The following is a 19,578-nucleotide window of genomic DNA, read 5'->3' as shown; positions in this document are numbered from 1 at the left end:
ACTGAGATTTTTGCAAATTTAAAATCCAGCCGTGAGCCTGCAAAAAACTGATGGCCTCTGCCAAGTGACTCTGCAGCATGGCTGCTGACTCTGCTTTGAACAGGAGATCGTCCAAATAGGGTATTACTGTGATTCCCCTGAGCCTCAGCACCGCCGCCATTACTGACATTATCTTTGTGAATACCCTTGGCGCGGTTGCTAGCCCAAAGGGTAACGCCCGGAATTGTAAATGCAGGTCTCCTATGGCAAACCTCAACAAGGTCTGATGCTCCGGGTGTATAGGAACGTGCAAATATGCGTCCTGGACATCCATGGACGCCAAAAATTCTCCCTGGTCCAGACTCAGGAGTACTGACCGTAGAGACTCCATTTTGAAATGGTCTACCCATAAATGAACATTTAGAGACTTCAAATTTAGTATTGGTCTGAAAGACCCGTCTGGTTTGGGCACCAGGAACAGCGTGGAGTAAAAGCCTTTCTTCCACTCTGTCTTGGGGACTAGTGTCACCACCCCTTTTTCTAAAAGGGAGTGCGCTGCTCTCACAAGAGCTGTACGCAGCCGTGCCTCCTTTGGTAAGGATGTGGGGATGAACCTCTTCGGAGGTGGCCCTCTGAAAGGGATTTTGTAACCCTGTGTTATGATGTCTAGCACCCAGGCATCCTGGTCTAGAGAAGCCCAAGCGTCCCTGAAGAGTGTGAGACGCCCCCCCACTTTTGTCACTGTCGGGCAAAGCCCCTGACAGTCATGCAGAGGGTTTATCCTCTCCTTTATTGGCAGGCTTCTTGTGAAAAGAGCCAAATTTTGACTTTTGTGTCTTGCCTCTAGAGGGCTGAAACCTTCCCCTGAAAGACTGTCCTCGAAAGGACGCACCACCTCTAGGGGAGGGCCGAAAGGACGGCTTAAAAGCAGAAAATCTGGACGTCTGCTTTGTTGAGGAGGCCGGCAGGAATGTACTTTTGCCGCCTGTGGCCTGTTTTATAATCTCCTCTAATTCGGTACCAAAGAGTACCTTTCCTTTGAAGGCTAATGTTTCCAGAGCCTTCTTGGACTCATTGTCTGCTTCCCAGGCTTTAAGCCAAAGCACTCTCCTGGCATTAATGGAGACTGTGGACACTCGAGTTGCCATTTTAATAGCTTCCTCCTCTGCTTCAACTGCATATTCTGCTGCTGCCTTAATCTTTTCTGCAAGCAGTAATGCACCCGGGTCAGCCTGCAGCATGGTGCATAATTCACCAGCCCACTCTATCATGGCCTTAGAAACCCAGGCTGAAGCAATAAGGGGTCGTAAGGTAAACCCCACCCCTTCAAAGATAGCCTTGAGGTTTCCCTCCAGCTTTTTATCCACAGAATCTTTAAAAGCTGCACCGCCCTGTACTGGTAATACAGTAGCCTTGGACAAACGTGCCACTGAAGCGTCCACAACTGGGACCCTTTCCCAGAGCTCCGCATGAGACTCTGGCATGGGGTACAGATTTAGGAATCGTTTTGGCATCTGAAGCCTCTTATCAGGAGTTTTCCAAGCCCCTTCTAACAATTCCTGTAACCCCTCATCTGAAGGAAAAGTAACAGCCTCCTTCCGCTGTCGCTTAAAAACACCTTTAACAGGAGTCTTATCCTCCACAGTCAGCTTTAAAGCCTGCTTCACAGCTACAATGAGATCCTCTATACCAGCAGCAGAGTTCTCTTCCAAATCATCACCCTGATCCCAGGGGATGTCAGTATACTCTCCTTCCTCTTCATCTACCACAGTAGTTAAAGCATAAGACCTTCTAGGGGTCCCTGCCACATTTTCATCCATTTTGTCCAGCATTTCACTGAACCTGTTAATCCCTTTTGCAGTATCCTGCATCACCTGGATAAGTGCAGGATCTGCCTGGGTAAGAGGCAAGGAGCCAGACGACTGCTGAGATGATGGCATAGGTCTCTGTGATTCTACCAGCCCATCACTCTGCCTGTCCAAAAGCTGCACCAAAGCGTTTACTGACCTGCCTAGGGCCCTGGCCCACGCAGGTTCCATATGCTCTGCCCTATGGGGATCACTGCCCATGGGTCTCACATCAGCGCAAGTAATACATAAGCCCCCCTTGGCCATCTGCTCAGGGACAAACTTTTGTGTGCAAACATTGCACGCGCTCAGTGCATTAAGGGCTCCCTCCCCCAAAACCACAGCCTGATGCTCAGACATGATGCAAGTGATAAATGTATATCTATCAGTATACACAGTGCAAACAATGTACAAGCGTTTATACAGAGGCAATGCACCCAATCACTTATCTGTCTGTTGGTTTCAACTGCGGGGAAGCGATGCCCAGGAAATCCAAGTCACTCTGCCAGGATCAGTAAGCCAGCTCAGCTCCGCTGCAAGCGTTCTGAAAGGCGCCAAAGTCAGAGTGAAGGAAGAGACCACAGGTCCCTGCTGCTGCGGGGTCCGTGACCTTTTGGCGCCAACCACCCCCAGCAAGCCGCTCCTTAGGTAGGATTTCCTAGTTCCAGTGTCTCCCCCTCAAATGGGGATCACTTGGAACATGCCTGTCACAACGCTGCTGTCCTCTCATCTAGGAGCTCAGCGTGTAAGCTCCGCATAAAATGGCCGCCGCCATCACGGAGCGCCTGTCCCCCATGATCCCCACCTAAACGTGGAGCCGGTTTCAGGGTACTCCGGAGCCCAGGCAGCCTTTTAGAAAAGGCTATAAGCGCTGCACAGGGGGACCAGACAGTGTCTCCCTTGTGCACAGTGAGCTGACAGGACGCGCTTCTGTCAGCTCCTGCTGCGCAAGCAGTGTGAGGATTCACTATGGGAATCCTCACACTGTGCCTACCTAGCTAGGGTAAAAGTTAATAAAATAATAAAAATCCCCTAACTACTCTAATTCTTCGGCTGCTCCTGCAGCCCTTTAGAATAGCACCCACTCCAGTGGGCACCTAACACGAACTGAAGAGTCCAGGGATGCAGTAGGGGAGGAGCCTACCCTCTAAAGCTTTAGGATAGGTGCCTGGCTCCTTCGGACCCTCCTACATCCCAGTGTTGAGCTGTGTCACCAGGACCATTGAAAGAGAAAATCTATTTATTTATTATATGTAAATCTTTCTCTCTCTCTCATATATATATATATATATATATATATATACACACACACACACACACACACATACATATATATAGACACGCCCAATGGGTATTACAAGCCACACCCACATATGAATTAAGCCACACCCCCTGCAGCGCCCCGTAGCTCCACCACGCCATACTGTCCTTCTTTCCCATTTTCAAATGTTGGTAGGTATATACTACCTGATATGATGTTTACAATTATATTCAAGAGCTTAATTGGTACTTGTTTCCTAGCACGGCCACACCGATTTACATCGGGGTGGTCGTGTCGGAAAAATCGCGTCAATCGCATCGCCTGTGATTTGGTCGCATGCGATGCGATCGACCCGATTTTTTGATTGAATCAAATGTAAATCGGGTCCCTGGGACCCGATTTTACATTGGATTCGATGTAAAATATTCCCTAGACCCCCAAATTTAACAACGTAAATCCCACCCCACGATAGACGCCAACCCGAAGCGTGGCGAGCGCAGCGAGCCCGCGAGGGGCGGCGGCACGCGTCCTCCGACCTTTTCATTCCCCTACTATCCACGTCGGAGTTGAGATATATAGTGTGGTGAGCGCAGCGAGCCACCGAGCCCGAAGCGTGGGAGCGGACGCGTATAACTTCACAGGTATACGCGTCCCCTCGCGGGGCTCGCTATGCTTCGGGCTCGGTGGCTCGCTGCGCTCACCACACTATATATTCTCAACTCCACGCCGACGTGGATAGTAGGGGAATGAAAAGATCGGAGGACGCGCACCGCCGCCCCTCGCGGGCTCGCCGCGCTTCGGGTTGGCGTCTATCGTGGGGTGACGACGGGGCCATATATAATGTGAAATGGGTCATATTGGCCCATTTCACATTTTTTTCAATGTGAGATGGACTTAATCAAGTCCATCTCATCTTGTGCCATTATAATGGCACAAGACCGACGCGATGCTCACGATTTCAATGTTAAAAAATATTTTAACATTGAAGCCTATGGCAAAATCGGGGGCATCGCTTCGGTCGCGTCGGGACCAATGTTAATGGTCCCGACCGACGCGATGCCCCCGATTTTGTACCTTTACCGGCAAAATGGACCTGATTTCAAAGGAAATCGGGTCCATCGTGGGGATCGTGTACCTTAACTTAAAGGTACACGATCCCCACGATTGTGGCCATGCTAGGAAACAAGTACCGCTTAATTACTTGTAATTAAGCTAAGGAATTAAGCTAAGGCCTATACCATTTATTTGGTGTCTCCTGTACTTTACCGGAATTTTTTCAATGGTACAGTATGTACCTAAAAAAAACATTCCAATGTACTCTAAGGACTCAAGTTATACAGTCACAATCACCTGTACTGTGAGAAACGGCATTGTCCAAATGTGGAAGTAAGCTGGTCTTGAAGTGCGATTTTTACTGTTTCCACACCTGCAGTTGCATGTTTTCCTATATACCCGCAAAAGCAGACACAGAACACTTTTACATGGGCAGTTTTCAAACGTGGCCACTAACATGTACATAATGACATGGTCAGTGGGCCACATTTTGTCCAGTAGTTGGTTACTGTCTGAGAAAGCAGAAACAGAAATTTCACAAACACCCTACACAAAACATTGCAAAATATTAAATGCTATATAAATGCGTGATATGATGAACACAAGCAGCATAATGATTGCATCTAATTTTATATATGTGTTTAGTACCTGGTGACTATAAAAAAAAATCAGAAATCCCCCAGCATTCACTTTGGTTGGCATCATATATCACACAAAATCACAGGAGACTCCTCAACATAGACTCTGCAATACAACGGGAACAAACACAGGACCTGATTCAGGGGTGGACATATATGCTGTAGCCACTGCAACTTATTTCGCAGACTCTACTACAAACGTATGCTAATACTGAAGCCAAAGTACCACTGGAGCAGCCACTAGCTGTGTCTCTGATCCACCATTGTGCACAAAAAGTCAAACCTTTGGTTGGACACCAATCTCCCCATCAGACCTCTGAGAAGCCCATCGGTTGTTCATAATGGTCGGCGGAATTGGACCACTGTGTTAGTGGAATTACACAGTCCTTGACCACAGCATGCCCCCCCCCCCCCCCCCCCACACACACACACACACACAATAAAACCAACATCAGCCAGCCAACTCAGTTCCACCTCACTTTAACATCTGTTCATTTCAGATGTACGCACAGATGTTCAACATTGGGTGGGACCAATATTGTACATCTGTTCATCTCTGAATCAAGCACATAAGGAGTGGTGTCACAGGTTGTGGTAAAAAGGGGCATGGCCCAAGTTAAAGGTGGCATACCCTTGCTAGAAATCCATCCCATCACTCTGGGGGCATGTCTAGCATCCAAGGAGATTATGTCTGTCCACAGAAACTGGGCTATTTGCCTGCTCTTCTGTAAAAGGAGCACAGGTCAGTATTACACTGCAGTTCCTACCACTGCAGAAAAGCCAGTACTTTGGTGACACCCCTTTTGAGGGTGACACCCGTGTGTAGGCCACACCCCTGACATCTGGCTTGTGACACCACTGCACATATTGTAGATGCACATATCGGTATAAAACACATGGCTCATATCTGAGTTGCTGTACTAGGGGCAGTGCCTTAAAGGACAAGGAAGTAGCTCAAATGGTTTATACCAGGCATGTCCAAAGTCCGTCCCGGGGACCAATTGCGTCCCGTGCCATCATTTCAAGTGGCCCGCAGCCTCCAGCCAGAAGCGGGCAGAACATCAGATGCAGGATGCATAGCACAGGACACTAAAGGTGGGGTCCCGGCAAGCACGCCTTTACCTTGCTGTCTGCAGCAGTGAGGAGGTGCCAGCCGCCACAGTGAGATGTGTTTGGCGGCATTCGGAGAAGGGGGGGGCAAGCTACGGGACAGAGTGAATGGGTGCAAAGTGGGGAACATACAGTGAATGGGGGGCATACAGTGAAGGAGGGGCAGGCTGGGGGCCATACAGAGAAGGATGGTCAGGCAGGGTAATATAATGTGAAGGGGGCAGAGTGGAGGACATACAGCGAATGGGGGAGGCAGGGAAAATCCAGTGAAGGAGGGGCAGACTGGGGGACATACAGTGAATGGGGGCACGCTGGGGGACATAAAGTGAATGGGGGCAGAGTGGGGGACCATTCTGATGTGATTTATGATTCAAAGAATGTCAGGCTGAATGGTCGGCCCCCACACATTTTCACCTCACCAAATCTGGCCCTCGTCGCAAAAAGTTATGACACCCCTGGTTTATACTGATGTTTATACTATCCATACTGCAATGATTATAACTTTTGGTTTTAGATATAAAAGATATCAGATTTATACAGGTCGAGTCTCCCTTATCCGTGTATTCCAAAAACCACCCCTTTTTTTCATACTTACCTCGTCCCCCCGATGTCCACGACGGTCTTCAGGATTCTCTTCAGCGGCATCTCTGGTCCCAGGGGTGCATTGCGCGAGTGTGCGGGTGCACCAGTGATATCACCAGCGCGTCCGCACACTAGTTCAATGCCCCCCTGGGACCAAGTAAGTATGAAAAAAAAAAATTACAAGATCCGCAAAAATCCCTTATTAAAAATGCTTGTGGTCCCATGCATTTCAGATAAGGGATACTCAACCTGTACCATCATATGGTTTTCTAGTACAATAATAGTGAAATTCTTCAATACTTTAACAGCTATTAATGCAATATATTCTGGGTACTAGTAACATAATCCAAAATAATGCTAAATATTAATCAGGGAAAAAAAAGGTGCTCGTTATCTAGTTTCATTCTGCAACTAATACATGTCACCACAGTAAATAAAACATGACTGGGAGGCTCCACAACTTGGCTCAGAAGGTGTAGGGGAGTCTGTCTGACGTGTATGACTCCTACTGGAAGCTAAGTGCTTTAACAGTTTCATGAAATGCAAATAGATTTCCATTATATTTAGGAATGCCTTTTTCCCAAAAGCACATTATAAATATTACTACTGACCAAGCCACCAAACAGAGGTTCTGTATCAAGACCACACTGTCCAGTTGGTTAGTGGTTTTTCTCACAGTTATGTCTTTCCTGGTAATGCAAAATAAACTCTGCAGAAAGTGACAGGAATTTTAGCCACAACAGTGATGCTACAAAATTCTGTCTGCAGCGTCTTCTGTACAGATGTTCTTCATACTTGTAGCTTAAAGCCTGCCTTAGAATGAAGCCACGTGTCATCATCAGTAGTTTGAAGAGCATTTCCTGCAGAAAAAAATACAAGGCGCTTTAGTATATATACACAGGCACACTGTAAGCAGGTGCGGCTTACAAGATCAATAAGGTCTAGATAGTCAATAAGTTAACACATGATGGTCAACAGTCAATAGGTCGTCAGGCACAAATGGTTGACAAGATCCAAATTCATCAGTTAAAATTCCGACATTGATTTAGGTTGACATCAGATGGTCGGATGTACCCTACACCTAACCTTCCACTTAGTGCCTAACCCTCATTACCCCTGCGAAAGCCTAACCCTAACCCCAAATTAAGTGCCTGACCATAAATATAACCCTAAAGACCCCGCAGACACTTGTGCGAGTTCTGTGAGGGGATAAGTCGCTCGTGATCACCCTGACCCGCCTGGGATCTTCACAGGCGGCAGGATCACATGCAATATATTGTATGCAGTATATTGCAATATACTGTATATTGCATGCGATCCCAGCAATTAATGCCGGAGGCTGTCCGATCCAAAAGATCCTAAATGCAGCACTTGTATTCTAGGGGCACCGATCCCCAGCTGGAAGGTAACCTCGCAGATGAATGGTTAACTAGGGAGCTGTATTAGCAGCAGCAGATCGCAAGTGCACTTCACAGGTAACTTTGGAACAGGGAACCTGGAGCCTAGGGGATACGGTCATATTCTCTACAGCATTTAGGTCTACAAGCATTAGGTCTACACCACTAGGTCGACCTGCATTTAGGTAGACATGCATTTAGGTCGACATCACTGAAGGTCGACATGACTTAGGTCGACAGGGTCATTAGGTCGACTTTTATAAGGTCGACAGGGTCATTAGGTCGACATGGGGAAAGTCGATGGTCAAAAGGTCGACATGGGCTAATTTGACTGTTTTATGAGTCGACATGTGCAGACTTTTTCACTGTCCACCTAATGACCCTGTCGACCTTATACCTGTCGTCCTAATGACCCTGTCGACCGAACACCTGTCGACCTAACACATGTCGACCTAATGACCCTGTCGACCTAATGACCCTGTCGACCTTCAGTCAGGTCGACCTTAATGCAAGTCGACCTAATGGTGTAGACCTAATGCTTGTAAATGCAGTCTGACGAATGATCCTATTCCGAGCCTAGAACGTTGACTTCTGGGGAGTACTCAGGGATCACACAAGTTGTTCAAGGCAAGGAGGAAGTGCTAGAGGCCTGAGTATATACCCCCTGCCTCTGGTTGGCTGTAAGTCGCAGCATCAAGTAACCCCAGGAAGTACCTGTGCACACCTTGATCACATGATCAAGTGCACAGCTCAGAGTAACAAGGTCGCAGAGAATTCATTGGAGGAATCTGACATCTAACCCTCCATAGTGCCTAACCATAAATATAACCCTAAAGAGCCCCCATACAATTCTGCGACTTCTGTGAGGGGATAAGTCGCTCGCGATCCCCCTGACCCGCCTAAGACAGGCGGCAGGATCACATGCAATATATCACTCTTAAAACAAAGAGTTGTAGAATATCTCAAAACCAGCAACTTACACAGGATCCAAAACAGCATGGGTTTACTGGGGGAAGATCATGTCAAACAAATCTTATTTACTTTTTTGACTGGGTGACTAAAGTAATAGATCAAGGTGGGGCTGTAGATGCAGCTTATCTAGACATTAGTAATGCTTTTGACACTGTCCCACATCGCAGACTGTTAAATAAACTTGAAAGCTTGGGATTGGATTCTAAGATAGTTGAATGGATACGATCTTGGTTGCAGGACAGAAAACAGAGAGTTGTAGTAAACGGAGTACAGTCAAAGGAGGGAAAGGTTACAAGTGGAGTACCCCAGGGATCTGTACTTGGACCAGTGCTTTTTAATATCTTTATTGGTGATATTGCAAATGGAATTGATGGTAAAATGTGCCTTTTTGCAGCTGACACAAAGGTACGCAACAGGGTAGACACACCTGGAGGGGTAAAACAAATGATTGATGATCTAGGAAGATTAGAGGAATGGCCAAGAGCATGGCAACTACAGTTTAATGCCAAAAAATGCTAAATCATGCACTTGGGTCTCAAAAATCCAAAGACTAACTATAGTATAAATGGCAGTATAATGGAAACTACTGAGGAAGAGAGGGATCTAGGTGTCACTATTTCAGGGGACTTAAAGGGAGGTAGGCAATGTAACAAAGCAATGAAGGAGACAAGTTAGATGCTTGGTTGCATAGTGAGAGGTATCAGCAGTAGAAAGAAAGAAGTAATAATGCCACTGTATAGGTCATTGGTACGACCTCATCTGAAATACTGTGTTCAGTTCTGGATGCCTTATCTCCAGAAGGATATAAATACATTAGAGGCTGTACAAAGAAAGGCAACAAAAATGGTGCATGGCCTACATCACAAAACTTACCCAGAAAGACTAAAATATTTTAATATTTATACTTTGGAGCAGAGAAGGGAAAGGGGGGACATGATAGAAACTTTCAAATATATCAAGGGCTTTAACAAGGTACAGGTGGGAGACATTCTTCACAGGAAGAGGAGCAACAGAACACAAGGACATGCACTGAAAGTAGAGGGAGGAAGATTCAGGGGAAATTTGAGGAAAAATTAGTTCACAGAAAGGGTAGTGGATAAGTGGATTAGCCTCCCATCAGAGGTAATAGAGGCAAATACAGTAGAGCAATTTAAACATGCTTGGGATAGGCATATTGATTTCCGTACAAAAAATAGGGATAAATTATGGTTTGAGGTAACATGTTTAAAAAAGGGGCAGACTAGATGGGCCAAGTGGTTCTTATCTGCCGTCAAATTCTATGTTTCTATGTATCGTATGCAGTATATTGTGATATATTGCATGCAATACCAGCAATTACTGCCGGAGGCTGTCCGATCCGACAGATCCTACATGCAGCACTTGCATTCTAGGGGCTCCGATCTGATGCACATGGGACCGCGTATCGGAGCAGATCTAAAACACATGCAATTTGCCCAATTGTATCCAATTTCTTTGCCTGATGCGTCGGCATCGGGTGGATTCGGGCAAAATCTCAATAAAGTATGGCCACCTTAAAAATCAAGGAAAAACTGAAAATCTGTCAACCATTTGTATGTTTACCTTTTGACCGCCCACCATCTGATGTCAACCTATTGAGTATCTATATATTTACTGTATATCTTCCATCTGGATACCATTGTATGCAGTTAAGGTGCCCACACACTAGAAAGATCTGTGATCGTAAGATGTGCGCATAAATTAGCCTTGAAATCTTTTGTCCGTCCTGGACAAAAGATTTCAGGCAAGCGCACATCTTTACCAAAGATTTTTCTCAAGATCCCGTGTGCGTTCCTATGGATCTTTTGTTAAATCTTCTGATCTTTCGTGCAGCATGTAAGATCAGAAGATTCAGCTAAAGATCCACGGGAGTGCGCATCGGACCGATATCGGTCGATTTTTGACCGATTATCGGTAAATATCGGACGATATATCGGAAATCGGCCCAAAAATCGTTCTAGTGTGTGGGCACCTTTACATTCTCTGTAACTGTTATTCTTCTGTGCAATTAAATGGAAAGCCATAGTTTAGTCCAATGTAAGCAACCTATTTAACCTTTATAAACACTATGTATGCTAAGCTTAAAGGTTGCTCAAACAGGACAGACTCAAACAAATGGAGTTTCTGTAATAAGAAAGTTAGAACTAGGGTGAGAATGCAAGAGTAACAGAACAGAAGTTAGAATTACTGTAGGATGTGTGCTGAACCGGGAGACTGGCACCACTGTATCGAAGATATTTGTAATTTTATTCTACTGTATGTTAGAAGTGTCAGTGTTCTGACTCATCACAGCTCACATCCTCCTCAGATACATTATGTTTTGTGTCATGGGCTCGGGTATCTGGTTTTGCAGCAGTGAGCCAGTGGAAGGATCAGAGAACTGGAACATGGGAGGTTTGAGGTAAGGAAAGTCCATAGAACACTGGGGACGCAGGGAAAGGAGAAACGGGATGTGGTCATTTGGTCTACAGTATGATGTCGACAGTCATTAGGTTGGCACCATTAGGTCGACATTAGAAAAGGTTGACATTGGTCTAGGTCGACATGGGAAAAGGTCGAAAGGTCATTAGTTCGACAGGTCATTAGTTCGACGGTGTCTAGGACGACATGGGGTTTTTCACAGTTTTTTTTGAACAGACATGTGCCAACAGGCGGTATTTAATGCCTTACCATCCACTAGGGCAGAGGTGGGCAACAGGCGGCCCGCGGGCCGGATGCGGCCCGCGAGACACTTATGTCTGGCCCGCCACACAGACCTTTATTACTATGACAAACGGCCCGACTAGCATTAGCGGCCGCTTGTCATTTAACCAGCAGATTTTGCTTTGCAGGAATAAAACAGATCACCCGCCGTTGTGAATGCACGATTGTGCATATATATAATTTATTTTTTTCTTGCGGCCTGGCACTCTCCCTGTCTTGTCTCCAACCCCGGTGCACATATATAACCCATTGAAAAATCCATCATTCACTACTTGTCCCACGTTTGGGAGCATTTTTTGTATTTGTATTGTGTGCGGCCCTCAAATATTTAGTGAATTGTTAAGCGGCCCCCCAGCCAAAATAGTTGCCCACCCCTGCACTAGGGCGTGGTGGGAGAATAAAATAGAGTGCTGAGCGTAGCGAGGCACCGTGCCCAAAGCATTGCGAGCACAGCGAGCGATGCGTGGGGATGCAGCGCACTTTATACTGTGTCCATGTTGACTGTGTTGACATTCGGGTAAAAAAACTGTGGACCTTTTGACTGTCGACCTAGACACTGTCGAACTAATGACCTGTCGAATTAATGAACCTTTGGACCTAGAACTATGTCAACATTTTCCTATGTCGACCTTGACTCATGTTGACCATCATGCTGTAGCCCAAATGATCCCAACCCGTAGAAACACACTTATCAGCAGTAGTTGGAAAAGAATAGTGCTTTGAAATGTGTCAATATGATAGAGAATGTAATTATGTGCCGATACTGTATATCTCCATATATATATATATATATATATATATATATATATATATATATATATATATATATATATATATATATATATATATATATGAAGATGACCATTTGCTCACCTAGATCACTGCCTCTTTTTAATCTTCTCCTGGCGAGTTTGATTTGATCCTGAAGAATTTGTACCCAATGTCTCGGCCCAGGAACCTTTTCCACATTGTTAGCAGTGCAATATTTTTCTGTGAATACTTGTAAGAAGAAAAACAACTTTACAACAAAGTACAATAGATTGCTGGAAAATAATGTCTTCTGAGAGATGGCTGACATGCACCATTTCTGGGAATAAGTGTATGGGTAGGAAAACTGCATTAATAATATCTGTGTATTGCTCCTCAAATTGCTGCATATACAAAATGGTAATGGAGACCTCAATTGCTCTGCTGAAGAGATGTGTCTGTGCAACCCCGTCTGAACCGGCTAATAGAAAAGCGTATAGGCAGAGTACAGCACAAGTATACTGACTGTTAAGTGGGCTGCACAGAACAGATACAGTATACAATGAACACTTGCATCTATCTGCCAGTTCCTTTGTATGGAAGTACAGAAACAACTTGTCCTTTTGAATAATATATAGAGGATTTGTGTCAGGGTTGCCGAGTTTTGTAATCTTCTCTCCAGGAGAAGCCCGACATACTGCAGGAGTTCGGGGGTGGGGCTTAAGCGTGCCACCATTAAGCCCCGCACCCATGATGGAAACTGACCTGATTTGCCGATTTCCTCGGAGGGGGAGGGGCTAAAATGACACGATTATGTCACTTTAGCCCCACCCCCTCCGCAGAGATTGGCAGATCTGGTTATTTAAATGGCACGGTGAGGGGGAGGAAGCCGTGATCAGGAGGGGTGAGCGGGGGTCCACCTTTCCGGGGGGCCGGGAGGGTGACCTGATTTTCGGGACCCTCCCGGCCATTCCGGGAGGGTAGGCAACCCTGATTTATGCCCATTCTTTAACAATAAATTCATACCTATAGCTACACAAATATCCTACTACCAAACAACCACAGTATTAACCATTATGATATAAGGCACAACAGCTGTCAGTAAGAGTGAAGAGATGTGAAATGAGCTAAAACTGCACAATCACAAACAAAAAATAAAGGCAACCAGCATTATCCCAAGCTCTTTGGTGCAAATCAGCTGGGCAAAAGAGTGCAAGATCAGATGCCGTTGCTGGCATTTAAATGTTGCAACAATGGCAATTCACACACTTTGCTGGCAATTGAATTCCGCCCCTTTCAGTGTCAGTTAAGCCAGATGCAGTGCCTGAGACTGCACTGGCCTCACTGTGACTGGCAATGACTTCCTATTAGAAGTCCTACCTGCCAGTCACCCACAAACAAGCAGTTCCATTGGGAGGTCAGGGACTGCCAGAGGGCCACTCCCTGTGTCCTACACAGCCCATAGAAGCAAAGCTTTTGCACATACGCAGTATCATCACTGCTACTGTGCATGAGTCAGGACCTGCATCTGTCAAAGTACAGATGCCGGGATCTGGCCTGCAGCTCAACCAGTGGGAGCCCCCTCCTACACCAATGCAGAAGTCACTCCTACCTCCAAGTCTGTCTGTTGTTACCCAGTTTGTTTTATCACTGTCTACTATTGTAAAGTGCAACGGAATCTGCTGCGCTATATAAGAAACTGTAAATAGATAAATAACTAAAGATTCAGGAATGCAACCCATCCGCAGTACACCAAAAATCGCACATAAAATCCCTTTGTCTCAATACTGTGTGCCCAATGATAGAAAAGCTCCCCTGCCTCTCACAAATAAAATAAAGAATTCATAATAATTGTAATATAAATAAGAGGAATATATTTTAATTCCACAACAGCAATTAAAATAGGTGTATGAGTCCTGCTTTAGCTTATGGATACATAAGTGCGCTTATCCTGATTTTGTAATGTTTTCCATATACCTAACAAGGACCTCTTCTTTACATGTATTAAATTGCACCTGTATTTATTACCCAGCTCTCTATATTACCATGTGTACCAACAAGTGCTACATAAGTACAGTACATATAATATTAATTAGGAAACATGACAGTTATTACTAAATAAGGTGTACCTTTTATTGCTCCTACAATATTTTGATCCAATCCTTGCCGGTTATCGTTGAGTCCCCGCTTCCGCTTTCCATTGGGTAGCGATGTTGCCAAAGTTTTATCATCAAAAAAAGCACACACCAGTTTCCTAAAGAGCAGGCTCCCTGACCTCTTATAATTTGACAGTATGGAGTCCAGCTGGGATTTCGGCATGAAGACATCGAATCCTTCTGCCAACTGCACATTTGGCTACAAAACCAACACAAATTCTGACATCAGAATGGCATCACGCCAGTAAGTCACTGCATCAATTATCTTTGGTCATGCATTTCCATATTGTCCCTGGTAAGATTTATCAGTGCCTGGCTACACAGGTTTCCCTAGATAAATCACCTCCATCCATATATTTTGCATGTCAAGAAAAATCAAGAGTAATAATTAGCACAAATTATTTTAGCAGATACTGGGGCAGATGTATTAAGCCTGGTGAAGAGATAAACTGGAGATAAATCGGAAGGAGATAATGCACCAGCCAATCAACTCACAGCTATCATATTTCAAACACAGCTGATTGGCTGGTGTGTTATCTTCTTCAACTTTATCTCCAGTTTATCTTTTCACCAGGCTTAATACATCTGCCCCAAAGGCCCTTATTCAGATCTGATTGCAGTACAAATGTGTTCTCAAAATGGGCAAAACCATGTGCACTGCAGGTTTGGCAGATGTAATGTGCAGAGAGAGTTAGATTTGTGTGAGTTATTTTGTTGCTGTGCAGGGTAAATACTGGCTGCATTATTTTTACATGGCAATTTAGATTTCAGTTTCAAAACACCCCACCCAAATTTAACTCTCTCTGCACGTTACATCTGCCCCACATGGTTTTGCCCATTTTGAGAACAAATTTGTACTGTGATCAGATCGGAATAAGGGCCAAAATGTATTCATTGTTTATAGACAATTATTTTCTACTTAAGATTTCCATGGACAGCTTAATAAAAGTAATGGTGTGTACACACGGGGCCGATATGCATCGGGACTCGCATCGCACGGCATGCATGGAGGGGCACAATTTAGACTATATAGTGCAGATCTGCACTATATAGTCTTGCCTGCCCTCTCTTCTTGGCTGCCGATTTGCACTCACATGGGAGCGCGCATCGGCAGCGCATCGGGCTTGCAAGCCCTAAAAAAGCATGCAATCTGGCTTCCGATGTTCACTATATCGGCAACATTGGAAGCCATATCTTACCGTGTGTACACACCATAACATCTAAAGGAATTACACTACATGATGAATGACAAAATAATTGTATATGCTCAATGTTGCATTTTCAAAATACTAATGGTTTTAGACATAAAGTGCAATGATTACTACTATCGATCTTTGTTATAATCCATAGCAGTTGACAGTGTAAACAAATACAGGCATTTGTCATTACGATAAATGTATTTACAGTTTAAAAATAGGAAAAACTGTCAGTAACTACATATTGAGGAAGCAACTGTCACCATCTTTTTTGCGCTCATTGATGGGGATATGTCAATGGAGAAACGGCACTAGATCTACCACGTCATTTAAATAATCATTATTAGTTAAATCCTCTTTGAAGCCAGGAAAGTCTTAACAGAAAAAAATCACTTGTTTAAATAACAAGCACCTCCACTTCATGTGAGCGCACTGAATTATTTTTGGAACAGAATGTGTTTGCAGTCTTTAAATCACATTACTTTACTATTGTAAAGCGCTACGGAATCTGCTGCACTATATAAGAAACTGTTAATAAATAAAATTACTTATAATAACTATGTATGAGGTATGACTCCAAACAGGACCGAACTGATCAAATTAGCAGTGAACATAAGGCCTACCCGGACCTATACGACATGTTTAATAGTGTCATATGTCCAAGTGGCTCTATATGCCAACCTCTTATTAGATATCATTTGCACAGGAGTGTCTTGTTAAGAGGAGAGCTGATGTAGTGCATTGCATGTTATAGAGAACAGCATCTCATTGGTTACTCCCTGTTCACAACCAATAAGCTGCTGCCCTCACTGACACTGAACACTCCCACACCTTCACAGCACTCCCAGCCAAAGGCTGTCATACCAGTATGTGTTTCCTAATCACGCTAAGGTATAAACCTTTATTGACATTATAAATCAATATTTAATGTGTGACACCAACTGGTTTGAGAGGTTGGCCCTGCATAACCTAATCATACATGGAAGTACTGTAGGCACAAAACCCTAATCAAATGAATTAGATATTTAGTACCAGTGCTTTAACTAGTAATTACAGTATGATACAATATGGAACTATTCACAGTGTCACTGGGAGGAAAATGTAATATTTCTGTAAGGGTATGATCTAATTAAGGCAATGCACCACAGAGTTAACTGCTGGGAAAGAAATGAATAGGTCTTCATAGAATTTGAATAGTCAATGTGTTTCTGGATAAAAAAAAACATCTGCAAAGGACAAATGCTGATGTTTTAACTACGGTGTAAAGGAGTCTTATGAAACTCATTACACTGCTCGAAGCTAAAGCAACTAATTAACCTTTGTATCGGAACTTACATCGGAGGACGTGGCGTTGACCACAATCCCGAATCCTGGCACATGAACCTCTTCTTTCTTGACATGCTCTGCTTGTGACAAACTGGAGGGCCTTTCTGGAAGCAACAGCGGCTTGTGTTCCCTCGCACTCGCATTGTGTGCACTGTGTACTTGGGTCACGATGGGATTTTTGGGAAGAATCTTTTTCTTCATTATTTTTTTCCTTGACAGGACAGTTTTCTGGGAGCAAACACATGACTGGGGAATTTGCTGCCGGCTTTGCGCAACTGCAGAAACAGAAATATAAAATGAAGGCCACCTTATAGCTGTATGACATCCTCATGATTCTAATAAAGGCAAATATGCGTACATATCTTACAGAACATAATGTAGCCCAAGGATCTCAGGCGCATCATTTCTATTAAAATCAAAACTTGTTTTTTTGTTGCCATCAATTGTCAAAGTTACACATCACACAAAATACAATCAAAGGAGGGCAAATGCTAGCTCAGTCTACCCGTTGTGTACTAACATGCGCCAGACTGTGCAAGCCCTGAGCTGCTCACTCTGCCAGTGGTTGTGAACATTCCACCCCATGCGCATTATTTCATAAACCACTGACACACCATCCTATGAAAGGCTCAGTCTCGCCTTCTAAAATTACTCTGTGGTTGAGGATCTGTGTTTGGGAACGCAGTCCTGTCCACTGACACTCCCATAACACTGAGGGGTAGATGTATGAAGCAGTGATAAGGGAGGAGAAGTGATAAAGTGCCTGGTACTTTGTCGCCGGCCAATCAGCTCCTGTCTGTTACGTTACGGGATGGGTTTAAAAAGGAAAAGCTAGGAGCTGATTGGCCTGTGATAAAGTATCAGGCAATTTATCACTTCTCCCTTTTCACTGCTTCATACATCTACCCCTGACTTTCTTGCGCTCACTTCAGGCCCTCCCAATCACCATCCAAGAGTGCCTACGATTTGGCAGCACTAGTTCTAATGCCAGTAACACCATATGGATCAGCAGTCAGGGGAATTAATGCATCGTAACTGTGCAATTATCGACACTGCGCCAATTTCTAAATCAGGCCCATAGTTTAGAAGAAGTACAGAAGATAACAGGGTCAAAGATGACACCAAGGAAGCAGGGTTGATTTATTTCTACCTGCAAAGACAATAGGATGGACTTTATCAAATACTGTTTTTTCAAGCAGGTTTGCAATTTCAGCATTTCCTGATTAGGGATAACCTGGGTTAATGCCAAGTAGCACTGGCCCCAAGCTTGTGTCTTAGGTCTGTACGTACAAAGGTAAAAAAAAAAAAACAGTACAAGAAAAGGTTAAAAAAAAAGTGCCAAGGTATGACCCTCCCCGGTCTTTCCTAAACCCTCAGTCCCAGACTCTGCTATCATACCCTTCCACTGCTCCCCCCATTTATACAACCTCTCTCTATGGTCCCCCCAGCTCGCTTCCCTTTTTTTTTTTTTTTTTTAAAGAACTTGCTACTGCTGACAAACTTTCCATTGTGGCGTTCTGCTAACTATGTTATTTTTATTTCTTTTATGCAAATACGAGGTTTGAGTCTGATTCTCTCATGTATTTCCTTATTATGTATAAACCTTTGCTGTTTATTCAATAAACTTATATGATTTAAAGTATATATATATATATATATATATATATATATATATATATATATATATATATATACCGGTATATATATAATAGAGATGTGTTCTCTGTATAATAAATAACATTTACCCATTTTAATAAATATATAATGGTGACAGCACAGTTTCTGCAGTGTACTGAACTACATAACTTTCATGATCTTACATTGAGCCAATGCAGTCTATGGGTATACAAATAAAAACAAATAACAATAAAAACAAATTAACCTTTGGCAAGCCCACCTACTTTAAACAGCTGCCAATAAGAAGTGTAATTAATGTTTTTTTTTAAAGTCAATTTAATTAACACAATAGCGCAATATACATAAGTGTCATGCAGCATGTCACTGTCCTCCTTTGCATTGCGCTCATCTCTGGCCGCCGACTTCTGGGTCTCTGGCATCACCACATCCTTGCCGTCGGTATAGTTCCTCACCAAACGCATTTCGTCAAAGACTTCATCAGTGGGTGTCATCCACGAAATCGGCGGCCAGGGATAAATGCCAAGCAAAGGAGGACGGTGTCTGTATAATGCGTTATTGTGTTAATATGATTTTACACATATATGCTTATGAGTTTTAATTCTTTCTAATTAAAGTATACTTTTTATCTGAAAATACTACACTATTGTGTGCCTCCATGTTTTTGCCATTTTACAGTATGGGCATTTGGAAGAGCCCACAAAAGGAGAGCCGCACAGGCTGATTAACGTGGTCTCTGGGGTATCAAGCTCTCAACAAACTTTGAGCAAGGATAGGATATTCTCTTGATATATAGACATTTCACTATTTTTCAGGAAAAACAGGTCGAGGCAGGGGGCCTGGGGGTGGAAACCAAGCAAGGGGAGAATATACAAACTACACACAGTTAGAGCCATGGTGGGAATCAAACCTCAGTGCTGTGAGTCAGTAATGCTACTTTTCTTTGGTTGCTACTTTT

At 44.0% G+C, this 19,578-nt stretch overlaps 1 protein-coding gene across 1 annotated transcript in view; it reads right to left on the bottom strand.

Annotated features, from left to right (window-relative positions):
* Window positions 1-3,896: 3,896 nt before the first annotated feature.
* BEND7 (BEN domain containing 7) overlaps window positions 3,897-19,578 on the bottom strand; it is an 83,365-nt gene continuing 67,683 nt past the window's right edge. Inside the window, exons 5-8 of the mRNA XM_083183117.1 lie at window positions 16,995-17,260; window positions 14,437-14,662; window positions 12,434-12,559; window positions 3,897-7,330 (exon numbers count right to left, since the gene is read on the bottom strand). Coding sequence (XP_083039243.1) covers window positions 7,260-7,330; window positions 12,434-12,559; window positions 14,437-14,662; window positions 16,995-17,260 — 689 coding nt within the window. The 3' untranslated portion in view covers window positions 3,897-7,259. The remainder of the gene's footprint in view (window positions 7,331-12,433; window positions 12,560-14,436; window positions 14,663-16,994; window positions 17,261-19,578) is intronic.

This window comes from Crinia signifera, chromosome 4 (genome assembly GCF_055691185.1).
Source record: "Crinia signifera chromosome 4, ASM5569118v1, whole genome shotgun sequence".
NCBI lineage: Eukaryota > Metazoa > Chordata > Amphibia > Anura > Myobatrachidae > Crinia > Crinia signifera.
The sequence above is the reverse complement of the archived record's forward strand: the minus strand, read 5'-3'. Positions and strand labels throughout refer to the sequence as shown.